Source organism: Pleurodeles waltl, chromosome 8, assembly GCF_031143425.1.
Source record: "Pleurodeles waltl isolate 20211129_DDA chromosome 8, aPleWal1.hap1.20221129, whole genome shotgun sequence".
Taxonomy (NCBI): Eukaryota; Metazoa; Chordata; class Amphibia; order Caudata; family Salamandridae; genus Pleurodeles; species Pleurodeles waltl.
In genome coordinates this window covers 532908003-532921991 of record NC_090447.1, presented here as the reverse complement: position 1 = coordinate 532921991, position 13989 = coordinate 532908003, and the positions used below count along the sequence as shown (strand labels likewise).

General features: G+C 41.8%; 1 protein-coding gene across 1 annotated transcript in view; it reads left to right on the top strand.

Moving 5' to 3' along the window:
- Positions 1-13989, top strand: part of UGGT2 (UDP-glucose glycoprotein glucosyltransferase 2) — a 1372316-nt gene that overhangs the window by 626963 nt on the left and 731364 nt on the right. Inside the window, exon 15 of the mRNA XM_069204567.1 lies at positions 4445-4580. Coding sequence (XP_069060668.1) covers positions 4445-4580 — 136 coding nt within the window. The remainder of the gene's footprint in view (positions 1-4444; positions 4581-13989) is intronic.

Sequence of the window (13989 nt, the reverse complement as noted above, 5' to 3'; positions counted from 1 at the left end):
TTTAGGCACAACTACAGCCCGAACCACTGGGCAGAATTACACCTGATTTTCCAGTTATGTGGTGTAAATCCATTTAGCAGTTTTGGAGTTAATAAAGGAAAATGAAATTTGTATATCTAGGGTCACATAACCTTCGCGGATCCGACATCCCCGTGCTGATATTTAATTGGCTGGCATCACTTCAACAAGGAAGTGTTGGCAGCCATTTTGGGACGCAGACTCTCGTGGGCTATAACCCGTGCCCTCACCACGCACTGCTACCTACCCACATATTACATCAGTAATAACATCTTCTATGACTTCATTTAGAATATAACTCCAATACTTGTAATAACATTTTTTATGAAAAAATTGTGTGTGGCGAGGGTGCATGTTATATTTACTTATAAGCACAAGTTTATAGTGTCTTGAGATAAGTATAACTCTAACTGTCGAATTTCTATGGTTTTATTTGTATAAATCTGAACCTAACTATAACATCAATCTAACCTCTGGTTTTCAATGAATTTCTAAGGTTGTTTAATTATATGTCCTAACTATAATAACCCCATAACCTTAGGAATTCAGAAACTGTATACATTCGGATCAAGTTTACCCTGTCCTATTCTTGAAGACTACTACAAGAGTAAACTATATTAATTTGCAGCAAGTATTTGTGAATTGCAACCATGGTCTATGTATATGTTGTAACAAAGTTCTGGGATTCTGAGCATAGGTGGGAAAATTGGTGTATTTATGACCTGAGTGAAAATTCTTTTGATGAAGAACTAGTATTACAAGTAAGTTTCTTTATCTCTTAAAGCAACATAAAAAACTGCTTATTCACTTTTTTATTCATTTCCTCCTCAAGGAGTGGCCTGCCCATCTTTTTACCATATTCTCATACTAGGTGACAATTTTTTTTAGAAGTACTGTATTTAATATAGTTGCATGGTTCTCCACAGAGGTGCCTTGGTATTCTTTTTGATCTAGGGTTACTTTGGGTGTTAATGACTGGATTTGAAGATTTCTATTGATTCAGTTGTTGTATCTTTTTGTGCCCAATTGATTTAGCCTCTTTAATTGCTTGCCTTGCATTAAACCCCTTCAGACTAAAGCCTGATGCTTTTAATCAATTGTTTTGGCTGCTGAAGAGGTCATTGAATGCAAGGGAGTTCCTAATATGTAGAAAATGAACATTTAAATGTACTAATTTGTTTACATCTTTTACAGCAACTGATGTTTATTTTTTCCATTAATGTCCCAAAAAATTATAAATAAATGTATCATGTCCTCAAGATATTTTGATAAATCATTAGCTTTCTCATGATCCACAACTCACCATACCCTCTTGAATTGCTCTGCACACTAGTGTAGGTGGAAGCTAAGAAAGGCCTTGCCGCTGTTTCCTTGTCCTACTTATCCATGTAAGTTATCTTGCCAGTACAAAAGCAGTTATACATGATGGTAACTATTTACAAAAGACAGTAAGGTTTTTTGTGTATGTCTTCTTAACATCAAGGGCCAGTTTCCTAATAATTATTATTTTGTATTTAATATTAAGAAAATAATGTTCTGGAGACTCGTTGCCAAGTTTGATTCATTCGTTTTAGTGAACTCTACTGCCCCCAAGGTCAGTCTTATAGAGTACGGCTCAGGCTCTCCCTCCTTCAGTGGCCATATAAATTCTTCTTGACCATTTGCTGTCAAGAGGACAGCTAAGGCAATTATCTCACTGACCATGGGTAAGGCCTTGGAGTTTGATATGGTCCCTGCAGGCTTTTATCAAAGTGAGGAGATCTGGGGTGCCCACTTTGTGGTATTAGCTAATGCACTTGCTTAAGAAAGGCCAATCCCAGAAATGTGACAGGAAACTTTAATTGTTGCAGTTACCAAGAAATGTGCTTGAGTGAGCCTGCCTGACAGCCACCCAGTATCTTAAATTGACATTCAATTGTAGTGAGATAAAAATAGTTGATCAAGCCATGCATTTGTATATAATTATTGCAGTGTTCACAGAGTTATGGCATATTAGAATCTGTCTTGTGCTTATTAAAGGTAAGTATGTCTTTGAAAAGGTTGATACAATATCTTGGCTGTACAAGGTGTTGGCCCCGCCCACTTGCTTAAGATTTAGATTTCTTTACAGGAGTATACATTTGACCTAAGGAGAAAAACATAGAGAATTATGAGCAAAAAGGACCTCCATCATAAACCAGGAAACCGGCAACGCCGCATCTGGGCTCCAACTGTCTGCTTTATTTACGATGTGGAAGCTCACCCATTGACACTACTCCAATGTTGTTGTTTAACGATAATGTTGTTTTGATTTCAATGTCTCGGCATGTCCTACAATCATTGATGCCTTCACTATGTAAGCCAACATCTATAACAGCCGGAAATTGACAATGCAGAGATCAAATGTATGATTATTAATCCCCAGAAAAGTTATTTTTGTTATTTTTGACTGATCACTAGTAATGGGGCAAAACTCAGAGTTGATGAGGTTTATTACTTTGGTATAAGTCTCCATAAAAAGGGCAACTAGGAAGGCTCATTGGAAGAAATCTATTTGTGTTGATGCCAAGTGAATCCTTATTGCACAGTTTGGGGGCGGGGAGACTCTGGGTCCGATTTTGAAATGCTGCAAGTCCCAAGCAGTTGTGCCAGCCCTGTATGGCTTGTAGCTTTTAGATTTAATGTTTAGTTTGAGCTAAGTAGAAAGGACATTTTGTTTTTGAAACATCTACTCACCTTCACGAAGAGATCTCACACCCCTTATTGAGCTAGAATTGGGATCCCATGGATTCAGATTGTGGCTGAGTAGAGACTGTTATATATTGGGTGTTTTCAGTGAAATCATAACCGATATTTTGGAGATCCCAGATGCATTATTTTTCCCATGGTTCTCAAAACGTAGATCTCTGTTTGATAAATTAGGTGTGCTTTCTTTTGCAAGAAGTCGTTACATCGCAAGACAATGCTTTAGTTGAAATAGCTTATCTGGAAGTAACAGCAGTGCTTAAATTTAGCCTGTCATTGCTTTTCGGGGCCACCAGCACTTCATTTTAGGGGGCAGCATTTATTTTTCTCACCAAGGGAGAAAGCAGGATCCTACAAGATTGAGGTAAAGGGAGAAGGAGTGTCTGCCAGTGAGTTTGAGGCTACACTGCCTTGGTATTTGGCTCATCGATATTTAATCAAACCCACAGCAGGCTTCTGAGCAGAACTTCAGGCACTGTCATTCTTCACAATTTAAGCACTGAGCAACAGAAAGGCGTTGTGCAGACATGATTAGAGGCAGCCCTATGGTTTCAACCTACTTCCAGTTCAGACACAATAGCGAGGGAGATACCCCTGAAGAAGATCAAGCCTGTTTCCACAAAACTTCTATATATCTCAGAGAGGAGTAGAATTCTTATAAGTTATGCTGAAAGCCTGTTTTGTAGAAGCTGTGCTAAGTGTCATAACAAAGAAAATTAAGTTGTACACCTTCTGATGGATTGCCTTCTATGCATTCACATCAGAAGAAAGTGGTCAAAGCCAGATCTGCTGAACTACCACAGGCATTGCAAATCTGTAAATCTACTGTCATTCCTGCTGTTACACCATACGTTGAGCATTGGGGTGACAGTGCAGTTTGTTTGATCTGTTCGCAGTGAAGAGGTCTGCTAGCACTCTATTCTAGTATTATTTGTGATTAAATTGAGAGATGGAGTCCCATAAATTGAGGTTGTATCATAGCTGTATGAGTGCACTTTTTTCCATAATGTTCAGGTGCAGTTGATACTTAAACTAGTTACATTATCTACAGTAATTCGTGAAATATTATATATTTGTAGCTTTACACATTATTTTTTTATTTATTGGTTTTAAGCCTTTTGTAGTACTGGTTTAAGGGTTTATTTACCAGAAATAAACATGACTAGTTTGGCTGGCGACTCTTGGGCGCAGCCCCCTTGCTCGTTGAAGGACAGAGGTGCTGCTGAAAATGACCTAAAATGTCGGCATTTCAGGTAGAGAGAATGTCACTTCCTGGGATGTCCACAGGCCATTTACAATGTCAGCAAAAGATTTCAATGTCTAGCTGGTGCCCGAGGATGCTTCCGCTGACAATGAATCTGAAGGAAGAATAGTTCACCAAAAAGCTTACCGTCGCCGTGGTATGTTTTTTCGCGCATGAAACTTGTATCTGACAAGTAAGAAATCCATTCCACTAGCTTTTTTTGAAATAACGGAAACCATTGATTCGGGAGATTTGTCCCCATACAGTCCACTTCCAATGTCCTACTGTACCCCAGTGCAACATCTTTGAGTTTGACAGGATTACGTAGCAAACGCATGTATCGTTATATAAGACGTACATTCTGATCTTCAGAAATGTACATTTAGGTATCAGTTTTAGGTTAAATGTTTGACGTATAGGATTGTAATGCGGTTGTTGTCCTTTCTTTATTTCTTAAAGAATCGGCATTGTTTTTGTTGTCAATGCGGATAAAGACGCCGATGGGAATAAGGATGCCGGAGCAGCCACCTGGAAGGCTTTCAGCTACATTTCAGAAGAATCGGACCGCACACAAGCTTTTCTCTCCATTGCAAAGGTTAGTTGACTCTTAAATAAGCTACATATCACTAGAAGAAGTTTATTTACTCAAAATGCATATTCGGGGAGGTTTATTAAGCACAAGATATGATACTACCCAGTGCTGCTGATTTTAGAGTTTCAATTTGCAAGCTCTAATATATGTAGAACACGGGTCATCATTCCTTCTCTGAAGGAGTCTGGACTAGACAACTGCTTCAACCAATGACTAACTCCACTGTGAATTATGGCATTCTGCCCTTTGCCGAAGACACACTTAAAGTCACTGCCGGGGACTAATATGCCAATGTGTGTATTTTGAGACCAGAGGATGTTTTTGCATTTATCAGTTTTATTTTACATTGGCAAGAGTCTGACTGTTCCCTTACCCATTTTTTTTAAAAAAAACATAACAAAACAAGCATTGACAAAGACAAAATCCTGACAGCGAACGCCAGACTGATTGCTTTGCTATTCCGTGTTTATATGACAGATTAGACTCAGTTAAACTTTTCAGTTTCTCTGGTATCACTTCCAGTGGCGGCTCCTCTTTTAGGGTGGAGGAGCGTCACCCAGACCAGCAGCAGAAGCTGCAAAACCTTTTACAACGAAAGGATAATAAACTGTGTTTACTATCCTTTCGTTATGAAAGGGTTGGGCATTGGGGGATGACAGGAATGAGGGGAGTGCACCGTGCACTCCCCTCAGAGCGCATGTGTGTTTGGCCGACTGTCTCCGGCCAGCCAAACACACATGCACAGTGTGCTCTCTCTAGCTCAGTACTGTGTTGCCGGGATGGAGACAGCAGGCACAGGCTCCCAGTCTGCCTCGGAGTGCCCTGTCTGGGTGCTCCCAGCCAGCAGCATTGGCCGCAGGGCAGGCTGGGAGCCCGTGCCTGCAGCGACGGGAGAAAAAGGAGCGGCGCGGCGGTGGACCAGGTAAGTTTTTATTTTTTTATTAAATGTTACCCCCTTCACCCCGTGCGCTGCACCCGCCCTGCCCCTTGTGACCGCAGTGAGCTGCGACTGATCACTTCCAATACCTTGCATGTGTATCTGATGAGTGATTTGGATGTGCACGTGGGCCTGCATGTGAGTGCTTCTGATTTTGGTTCTGATTCTGGTTGGTTGTTTCTGCACGTGTGTGCTGCCTGTATCTACATATCAGTGTGGAGAGTGTTGGATAATAGTCCTTATATCACCCTAGATTAAAAAACTGTGGGTACCTTACGTCATCCTCCAGTCACTCTCAAACCAACCTCATTCAGGTCAATAGAGTGCCACCTGGGTCAAAGCAGATTAGCATTTTAAGCTACAAAAACAACAGTATTTTGTCTCACTGTGTGCTGTAACCTACCCCTCTCCTCAAGCTTGAAGACCGGCTTGCAGAGAGGGGTAGGTTGCACTGATATGTGGATTAGGTTTACTGGTCCTGATTAATTTGCAAAATCTTTGATGACAATAAGGGCAAGAAACATATTGACTGATACACACACATAATCTGCAGCCGCCTCGATCATTGTATCCACCAGCAGCTGTGTTCTTTTTATTTTTTTAATCATAACAGGAGAGCCTTTCTATTAAAGTATCCATTTAGGTACCTCTTAGTTATTTTAAATTACGTTGACACCAATCTACACTTAGAGCACCCACATCTGTTAACTCCACTCATGGCAGGAAAAAAGACCTCTGGCAAAGTGCCCCCTGTGAGGAGCCCATTGGTCATTGCAGTGCAGGCCCAACGAAGCATGACACCCAATTGGTTGTGTGACTGCTCTTCCTCTTGAGCAACGAGATTCCCTGAGATCCACTAGCTCAGTTAATGACCAACAAAGTTTCTTTTCTAGTCGTTTCACTGTTTCTTCCTGTTCACTTGTAAAGGAACTGCATACTTTTGGGGTAGTTGTATGTTTGAGTAGCCATATGGTGATGTTTAAGTCTGACCTGTTCTTGTCTGGGGTGTTTGTTCCTGATTTAGGATGTGCTGATCTAAGGCCATGCGGGTGTCACGTTTTTTTTCTACTTGTACATGAGCTGCCCATAGCAGATCTTGCATGGCTACCCCGTACATATGCTAGAAAACTCTGCAGGCGGACCTGTTGCATATCTCATAGCTCACTCTCACACATATGAATGTCCACCCTCACAGACAAACTCACATTCTGGCTGTTGGTGTTTCGGTCCTCCGTGTATTCAAAATCATGTATCTTGCAACTGCCTGGCAGTATATATGTCCGATCTGAAATCAGCCATTAGTTGGTGTATCGGAAAGAGACTCCTTTGCTACGGTGTGAAGTAGCAAAACATAGTGTGAGGTGGATTAGTGTGATATCTTGTGACAGCTTGCAGTGTTGGGTGTGCTCTTTGATATTGATGTAGATGGAGGAAGAATAAAGTGAGAAAGAGGAGAAGGATAAAAGGAGATGGGATAAAGAAGAGAGAGTAGAAGTCAAATGCAGTTTGATGGAGATCAAGCCTGGAGTGTGATGGGGAGAGTGTGAGACTTGAATGTGAAAAAGTGAAATTCGGTTTTGTACAGATACACGTACGTCGTGAAGTAGAGGTTGGAATGTAAAGTACAAGACCTTGGCGTGAAGGGAGACCATACAGTGTGGCAGGAAGCGTAAAGTGTGATTGTGAGCGTAAAGCGTGAAGGGTAGCTTACAGTGTGACAGGCATCATGTAGTGTGACAGGAGTGCAAAGCGAGAAAAGAGAACCCAAGGTGTGAAGTGAAAGCTGGTGACAGAAGAGGATTGATTGTGAAAAGAGTCTGAGCCATGGAGGGAGATCGGCAATGAGTTGTGATGCGAGTGCTTGTGGGACAGTGGGAGCATGAAGTAAGAAGTGTTGGTGCGGTGTGCTTAATGACAGAGCACGGGACAATTAGATAATACTAGGGAAGAGAGAGCATGGGCGTATTATTATTATTATTAGCTAGTACTAGGGAAGGAAGTAAATTTGTGACTGCATGTGATGTCATTCCAGAAGTGTTTTTGGTTCAGGTCGTTCGTAGGTCTTGGAAAGTATTTAAGGTACAGGCTGTGGGGAGAAGAATTAAGAATGGGTCAACTCTTTCCTTCTGTTTCCCAGAGGGTTGTTGATCTTAATGGCCTATAAAAGGAAGGGGGGGCTTGCTGGAAGTGAAGAGGTGGCCTTTACTTTTAAGGTCACACTGCCTCTTCTCACTTTTTTTTAGGTTATTTGTGCAATTATTTAAATGGAAAGAATATGTAGTCCGCTCACTTTCGTTCTGTTTTGATTTAAGCTGCAAGGCTATCAAAGGCTGCCCTTATTTCATACCCAGCTGGGGTGTATTACTGATGGTTTGCTTGCTTTGCTCCTGTAATTTCAGTTGCCTGGCATCCTTGGCAGCTAGACTTGCTGCAGCTCAGTTGCATTCCGTGATGACCTGTGCCAGAGGGAGAGAGAGAACCTCCTCTCTCAATATAGCTAGATCATTCTGCACCAGTTTCCACCCTCTAAATCTGTGTGTCAGGAGCCTGCATGCTCAGGCCTGCCTTGATATGCTTTGACACTGGAGACAAAGGATATTCTTCTGGCAGTAAATAAAGCATATTTTATAATTGGTGTCATTTTGACCGATCTTTTGTCCTACCTCGGAGAAGTGTTCGACATTATTCAGTTTGTGGTCTCTCTATCTGAGAAGGTTCTGCATATATGCAGGGTAGAGCAGCTGTGCTTCTCTTCGGCTGCTTACATTCTCAAGTCTAGGCCTTACTTCCCAAACTACATGTGAGGCTAGGTTTTTCAAGGGCCTATGCAACACATTTTGTTATTAGTCCATTCACAAGTGCAAATTTACCACTAGCCTTTCTCGTGGGCCCTCCCTGTGCTGTTATTCACAAAATGTCAGGTCTTGGAAGATAGACTTTTTGGATCCCACCCCTGTAGCAACGAGGGTGAAAGAGCCGCAAGCATTATTGATCTATTCTGTCAGTTGTTTTCATTTTTTTTTTATTTAAAAAGGGAAACACTGAAAGTTAAACGCATGTTTTTGGTGAAGACGATTTCAGTATTCCATTGGTCTGTAGTGAAGTTATTTCAAGTGATATTTCCTCCCATTCATCCCTCCAAAACAGAGGAGCGGTTGCAGTTTAGAGCCCAGGAAAGTCTTGAATCTATCATATGGTGTGCATGATATAGCCGTGATAGTGCCTCTGGAGCCTATATTTGTTCCAGAGACTGTCACCCACCCCAGTTCTGCTGCACAGTTTCTATCTCCTAAAATTGCGGCGTATGTGCAGTCCCTTTGTGTCTAGACACAAAAGTCAGGGATTGCATAGAAGTAGGAATTCCCAGCCATCCCTGCAAGGTAGGTTGCCCTCTTCACCAGATACAAATTATAAAAATGTAATCTTTCTTGGGGAACTTTTCCCATGAGCAGAGGATATTGCAAGGGCTTGGAGGGGTGTAATTATTGATTTTCGCTAAGCACATCAAGAATATGGCAATGCAACCCAGGAATGAAGAGTTCCCTATCGACTCAGGCATCAAAGCAGACTGGTCACTCTTTGCCTCTTCAGCAACACTACCTGTAACATTTCGCACAGCATTACTGCTCTGTTTTAATGTTGGTGGAAGACAAAATTAGGTGACCTGCCATCTTCGGCACCTTCACAGCATTGGACAAAGTCCATATCTCTATGAAGGTCTTCAACTAACTCCTTTTCTGAAAGTCCGGACATGATGTAGGCACACTGCCGGCCGCTTACAATTGCAAGAATTCGAAGAAACCAAATAACCAAGGTTTCTGCAGGCAGAGTACTTTGTTTGGTACAAAATATTTAGGCCATTTCTTTTGATCCAAAGTTAGGGTTGTATACACACATTTTAGCAGAGGTTATTGTAGATCCTAGACCTAACCAAGTGAATTTGCAAGTGAAGTGAGTTCTTTCTTACCAAATAATCCTGTGAGCGAGGGCTTGGAAATTTGTCCACTATTGGTAATCGCCAACGTCAGTTGCCTGAGTATTAGACAGTTCAAGTGGTTTATTTTACAATTCTTCCCTTCTCTCCCTCCCCCCCCCCGTTCAAACTGAGGAACGAAGACAAAATTTGTGTTCATCATAGGAACATGCATTTAATTTGAAGATTGGCAATTGAATCGCCTACTCATTTCCATACTTTTCACTACAACACTTTAGGAAGTGTTGATTTTAAATTGAAGCCGTAAAGTATTTAAAAAAAAAAGAAAAATAATGAAATGAATGAATCATTGAATTTAAGTAAAACCGACATTTTTGTACCTGAACGTTTTTGTTTGACTGGATTAATTGGACTCAAAACGCGGGGCCAACTCATTGACCACGCTGAGGATTTGGTACAAAGAATATCTCAAGGAGTAGCTGATATAGCTCAATTGTTAGTTTGCACAAAAAAATCTTGTTTTATTGTTAGGAACTACATTTCCTATATCCTGATGGTTCACAAACATTGCAAACCTTCAGTATAGTTTAAAGTGATATTTAAGGACTATTTTGACCCTATTTTTGCAGAGAAGCCATTGTAGATAAAACAGGCATATCGATTAATAGCAATCAATGTGTTATAACTGGGCCAGACTGCATCAAGAAGCAATTGGTTCTCTTCCTGTCATAATCACACAGACAACCAAGCTAATTGACTTTTTGGGACCTCACACATAGTATGTCACCAACTAAGAGTGCTCATGCCAATCAGATATGTAATGTAGTTTCAAACTCGGTGACTCTGAGCTACAAACATATTTTTGCCTCAAAAATTTGCGTGCACGACTGGGAATGCTCGTGATCAGTAGGGATGCAATGTTACCTCAACCTCGGTAGCTCACATATAACTAGGGATAGGTGTAACACGTTTTCATTTTAATAGCAGGACACCAAAAACGTTGTTGTGCCTCAGACCTCTCACATCTGAAGTATGACTTGATGTATGCTTCTTATTTCAAGCTTAACACAGTTGGGGTTTGTGTCCTCTTCTCCTTTTCATTGCTATTCCTTCACCTATATAAAATGTACATGCATTAGGTCCAACAGGGCAGCATCAAAGGCTGCAGCATTTGCAGTTAGCAGTGCCAGAAGCTGCACCATAGCCCGTTTCTAAGAGATCTAGACCAAAAGAAGTGATTTCACACAGTAGTTCATAGGGTTCCATAAGTATTTTGCAACTTGAGTCCGCCTCTGAACAGCTGACAATTCTGGGGGCTTGAAGCTTAAAGCAAACCATATCGTAGGCAAAAGAGACTGATTTAAACTTTCTTTTTCCAGCAATAACGTATGTGCTAGAATTCCGTGCCCTTGTTATCTTAAAATAGCGTAATGCTTGCTCAAGATGGCTGAGCCTGGGATATGATGAGGTGAAAGATTTTCCATTTCAGGTTGATCTGATGGTAGTTTTTAATGATCGCTTTGAAGCCTTTTTCGATGATAACAATCCTTAATGCATGTGGACTCTATTTTTAGTGATAATTTGAGAAAAGTGAACTCCAACCTTAATTTATATTTTGGAGTGCATTGAGGTCACTATAGCTGTCTAAAAGCTCTGCAGACGACACAATTCCGTTGGAATTCCACTTTATACATTTCAAGGCTTCATACAACTATAGAGATTCAAGATTTGCATTTAAAACTGTAAGAGGTCTCAGTTGGACTATGCCTTCAAGTGTATAAAACATTAAGTGCATGCTTGATAGCTGATGCTTTGATTTTTAAGGGGTAGCCTTAAACCTTGAAGCCAGCCTTGGCCTCTTGCTATAGTGCCAAATAGTAATAACTATCTATGTTTCTTAGCTGATGACCACTCAGTGCCCAGAAAAAGTGACAGTGGTGTTCTCACATACTAATATTTTGATTGGGTATAAATTTAAAGTGAGATTACCCTTCCTGATGTAGATCTCTAGAGCTGCTAGATCCCTTTGCAGTCCCACCGGGGTCTGCCTAACTAATCTCAGATCATCGTCTTATTGGGTAAGGTTTATGTGCTTGGTCCCTGCTTAGGCGCAAATGTTCTATTTCAGCTCCCATGTTGAATGTTATAAAATTGAAAGCAGAAGAACCAACACACAGTCCTGCTTCCAAATGAAGTATGAAATTTGTCAGAAAGCCTGAACCCATCCCCCGCTTTCCTCTGGCTCAATGTGTCATACTAATTGAGATATAATCTCACAGTTTGTGTATTTCCCCGAAAGAAGAATACTTGTGTTTATTGTATTAAATACTGCTGAGTATTCCAGAAATCAGCCATGTGACTGCGATCCCGGACAACTCTGGGCTTGTTATTAGTCAATATATTTAGAGTGAGTCTGCTGGACCTAGTCCACTCTGCCCGGTCACCCCCGGCCTTTTGGCCTTCACCCCTCCTGCTTTTCTGAATTCATTTTTGTTGTCTTTTGGACTCTGCACTTTACCACTGCTAACCAGTGCTAAAGTGCCAGTGCTCTGTCTCAAAAAATTAATAAAATTGGCTCAAAACTGATTAGCATGTTTCATTTACTTCTAAGTTCCTAGTATATGGTACTTCAAATGCCAAGGGCCTGAAAATTAAATGAAACTAGTAGGCTGCAACACCCATTGCGCCACCCACTAAAGTAGCACTTTAAAACATGTCTCAAGCCTGTCGCTGCAGCCTGTGTTCCGGCCAAACTGCGCAAGTTGCTGCACAGCAAAAAAAAAGAATTCTGCGAGGCTCCAGAAATACAAACAAGATTTGGCGTCCCCTAATGACATTTTCTAACATGGATAGTCACAGGCGGTCAGATCTCTGTTTCTTGTGTAGACTTGCTGCCCCTCTCAGTAGATTTTCTTCTCAAGCGACAGCCAAATCAACTTGTACAGCGGTGCACGTGCTACTGCTGCTAATTTGCAGTGCGAGCAGTACAACATGCATAATTCCGCCCGCTGGTGGGACTCCGGAATCTTGTTTTTATGTAACTCAGTGAGCTCTGCTCACTCCTAATCAGAAGTTACTCAGAATGCGGCAACATGTGGTGCCCCTCATTGGAATGCTGTTTCCAAAAGCAGACTGGTCACTTTTGTATTGCCTATTGCTGCAGAAGTGTGTTAAACTGTTACTAATGAGGTGTAACATTTGCCCAGACAGTGTTAAGTTTTTTGAAGGACAAAATAACACAGTAATACTGTCACAAAATATGCTACATTATGCCACATATTTTGCCTTTTCTTGCTACATAATTTTGTCAAAGATTCTGCATATTTGATCCTCCCCTGTCACATAATTCCAGTGACTCCATCTTTTCCTGACTTCACAACCCCAGGGTCAGATTCAGCAGTATTTCCTAACTTCATGTTCAGCATTTCCTTTAGGGCTACTGTCGTCTCTGGTACACTTTCGTACCCTGACCCCCCAGGGCCATGCATCATGCCCTTGTTTTTTCCCCTGATGCCAACTCTGACGTCTTCCAAAACTGACCTTTCATCCTCCGGCACCAGCCAGGCCCCTCTTTCCATGCCTGTCCTAATGTAGGCTGTGGGAGTGGCACAAATGTCTCCTTCTATAAGGCTGCCAATGCGGCCTCTCTACCTTTTCGAGCCAAACTGGCACCACTCCTGCCTTCTACTGGATGAGAGCCAGTTGTCTCCATGGAAGAGCAGAGATCCAGAAGTGAGGCCCAAAGATTATTGGAGAAGGGATTTGTCGCCAGCAAACTATTCTCTCCTATAGCCACATTATCCCAGTTGTTTTTATCTGAATCTGATCCCTTAGAAACTTGTGGAACTGGAGAGGGGCTGATTTTGCCGGCCTAATTATAGAGAGAAGAGAGAGAGATATATATATATATATATGTATATATATATATCTCCATGGAGGTTCTGGAGTTTACCCTGCTCTCAGTTGGCACAAAATCTTCTCACTAAAGTTCTTCATTCTTGTGCCTCAACCCTTAACCATTGCTTCCTTTCAATGAGCCCTTACTAGACCTAGTACTGTCAGCATGGGTGAAGGCCACCTCGGATCCGCGCAGAGTTGGGTTGATTTTGAGACCCAGGAACAATGCGTGGAAAATCCTGTCGCACGGTGTTAGAAAACTGCACTGCGTGAGGTTTGCGTCATAATCAGCAGCCGCAAGCAGGTGTTGCGTGCCGTTTCTCTAGCTGTGATGTGTCAATCTCCCAGCTGCGATGCAGGTGGAGTGTCGATTTTAGCTGCGAAGCCGGCGGCACGTCGTTTATCAGCCGCATTGCAGATGGTACATCGTAAATTTCCCCGCACAGTGTTCTGGGCGTGGATTTTCAGCTCTTGTCTGCAAACTTCATCTTTCAGGGGACTGGATAGGATATCATTTGGCAGGGCAGGAGTCTCAGCAGAGAGTCCAGTTGATAGCAGAGGAAGTGTTTGATGGCCCTGAGTCTTCAAAACAGGAGGCAAGCTCAACTCAAGCCCTTGGAGATTCTTCACAAGCAGGAATGCAC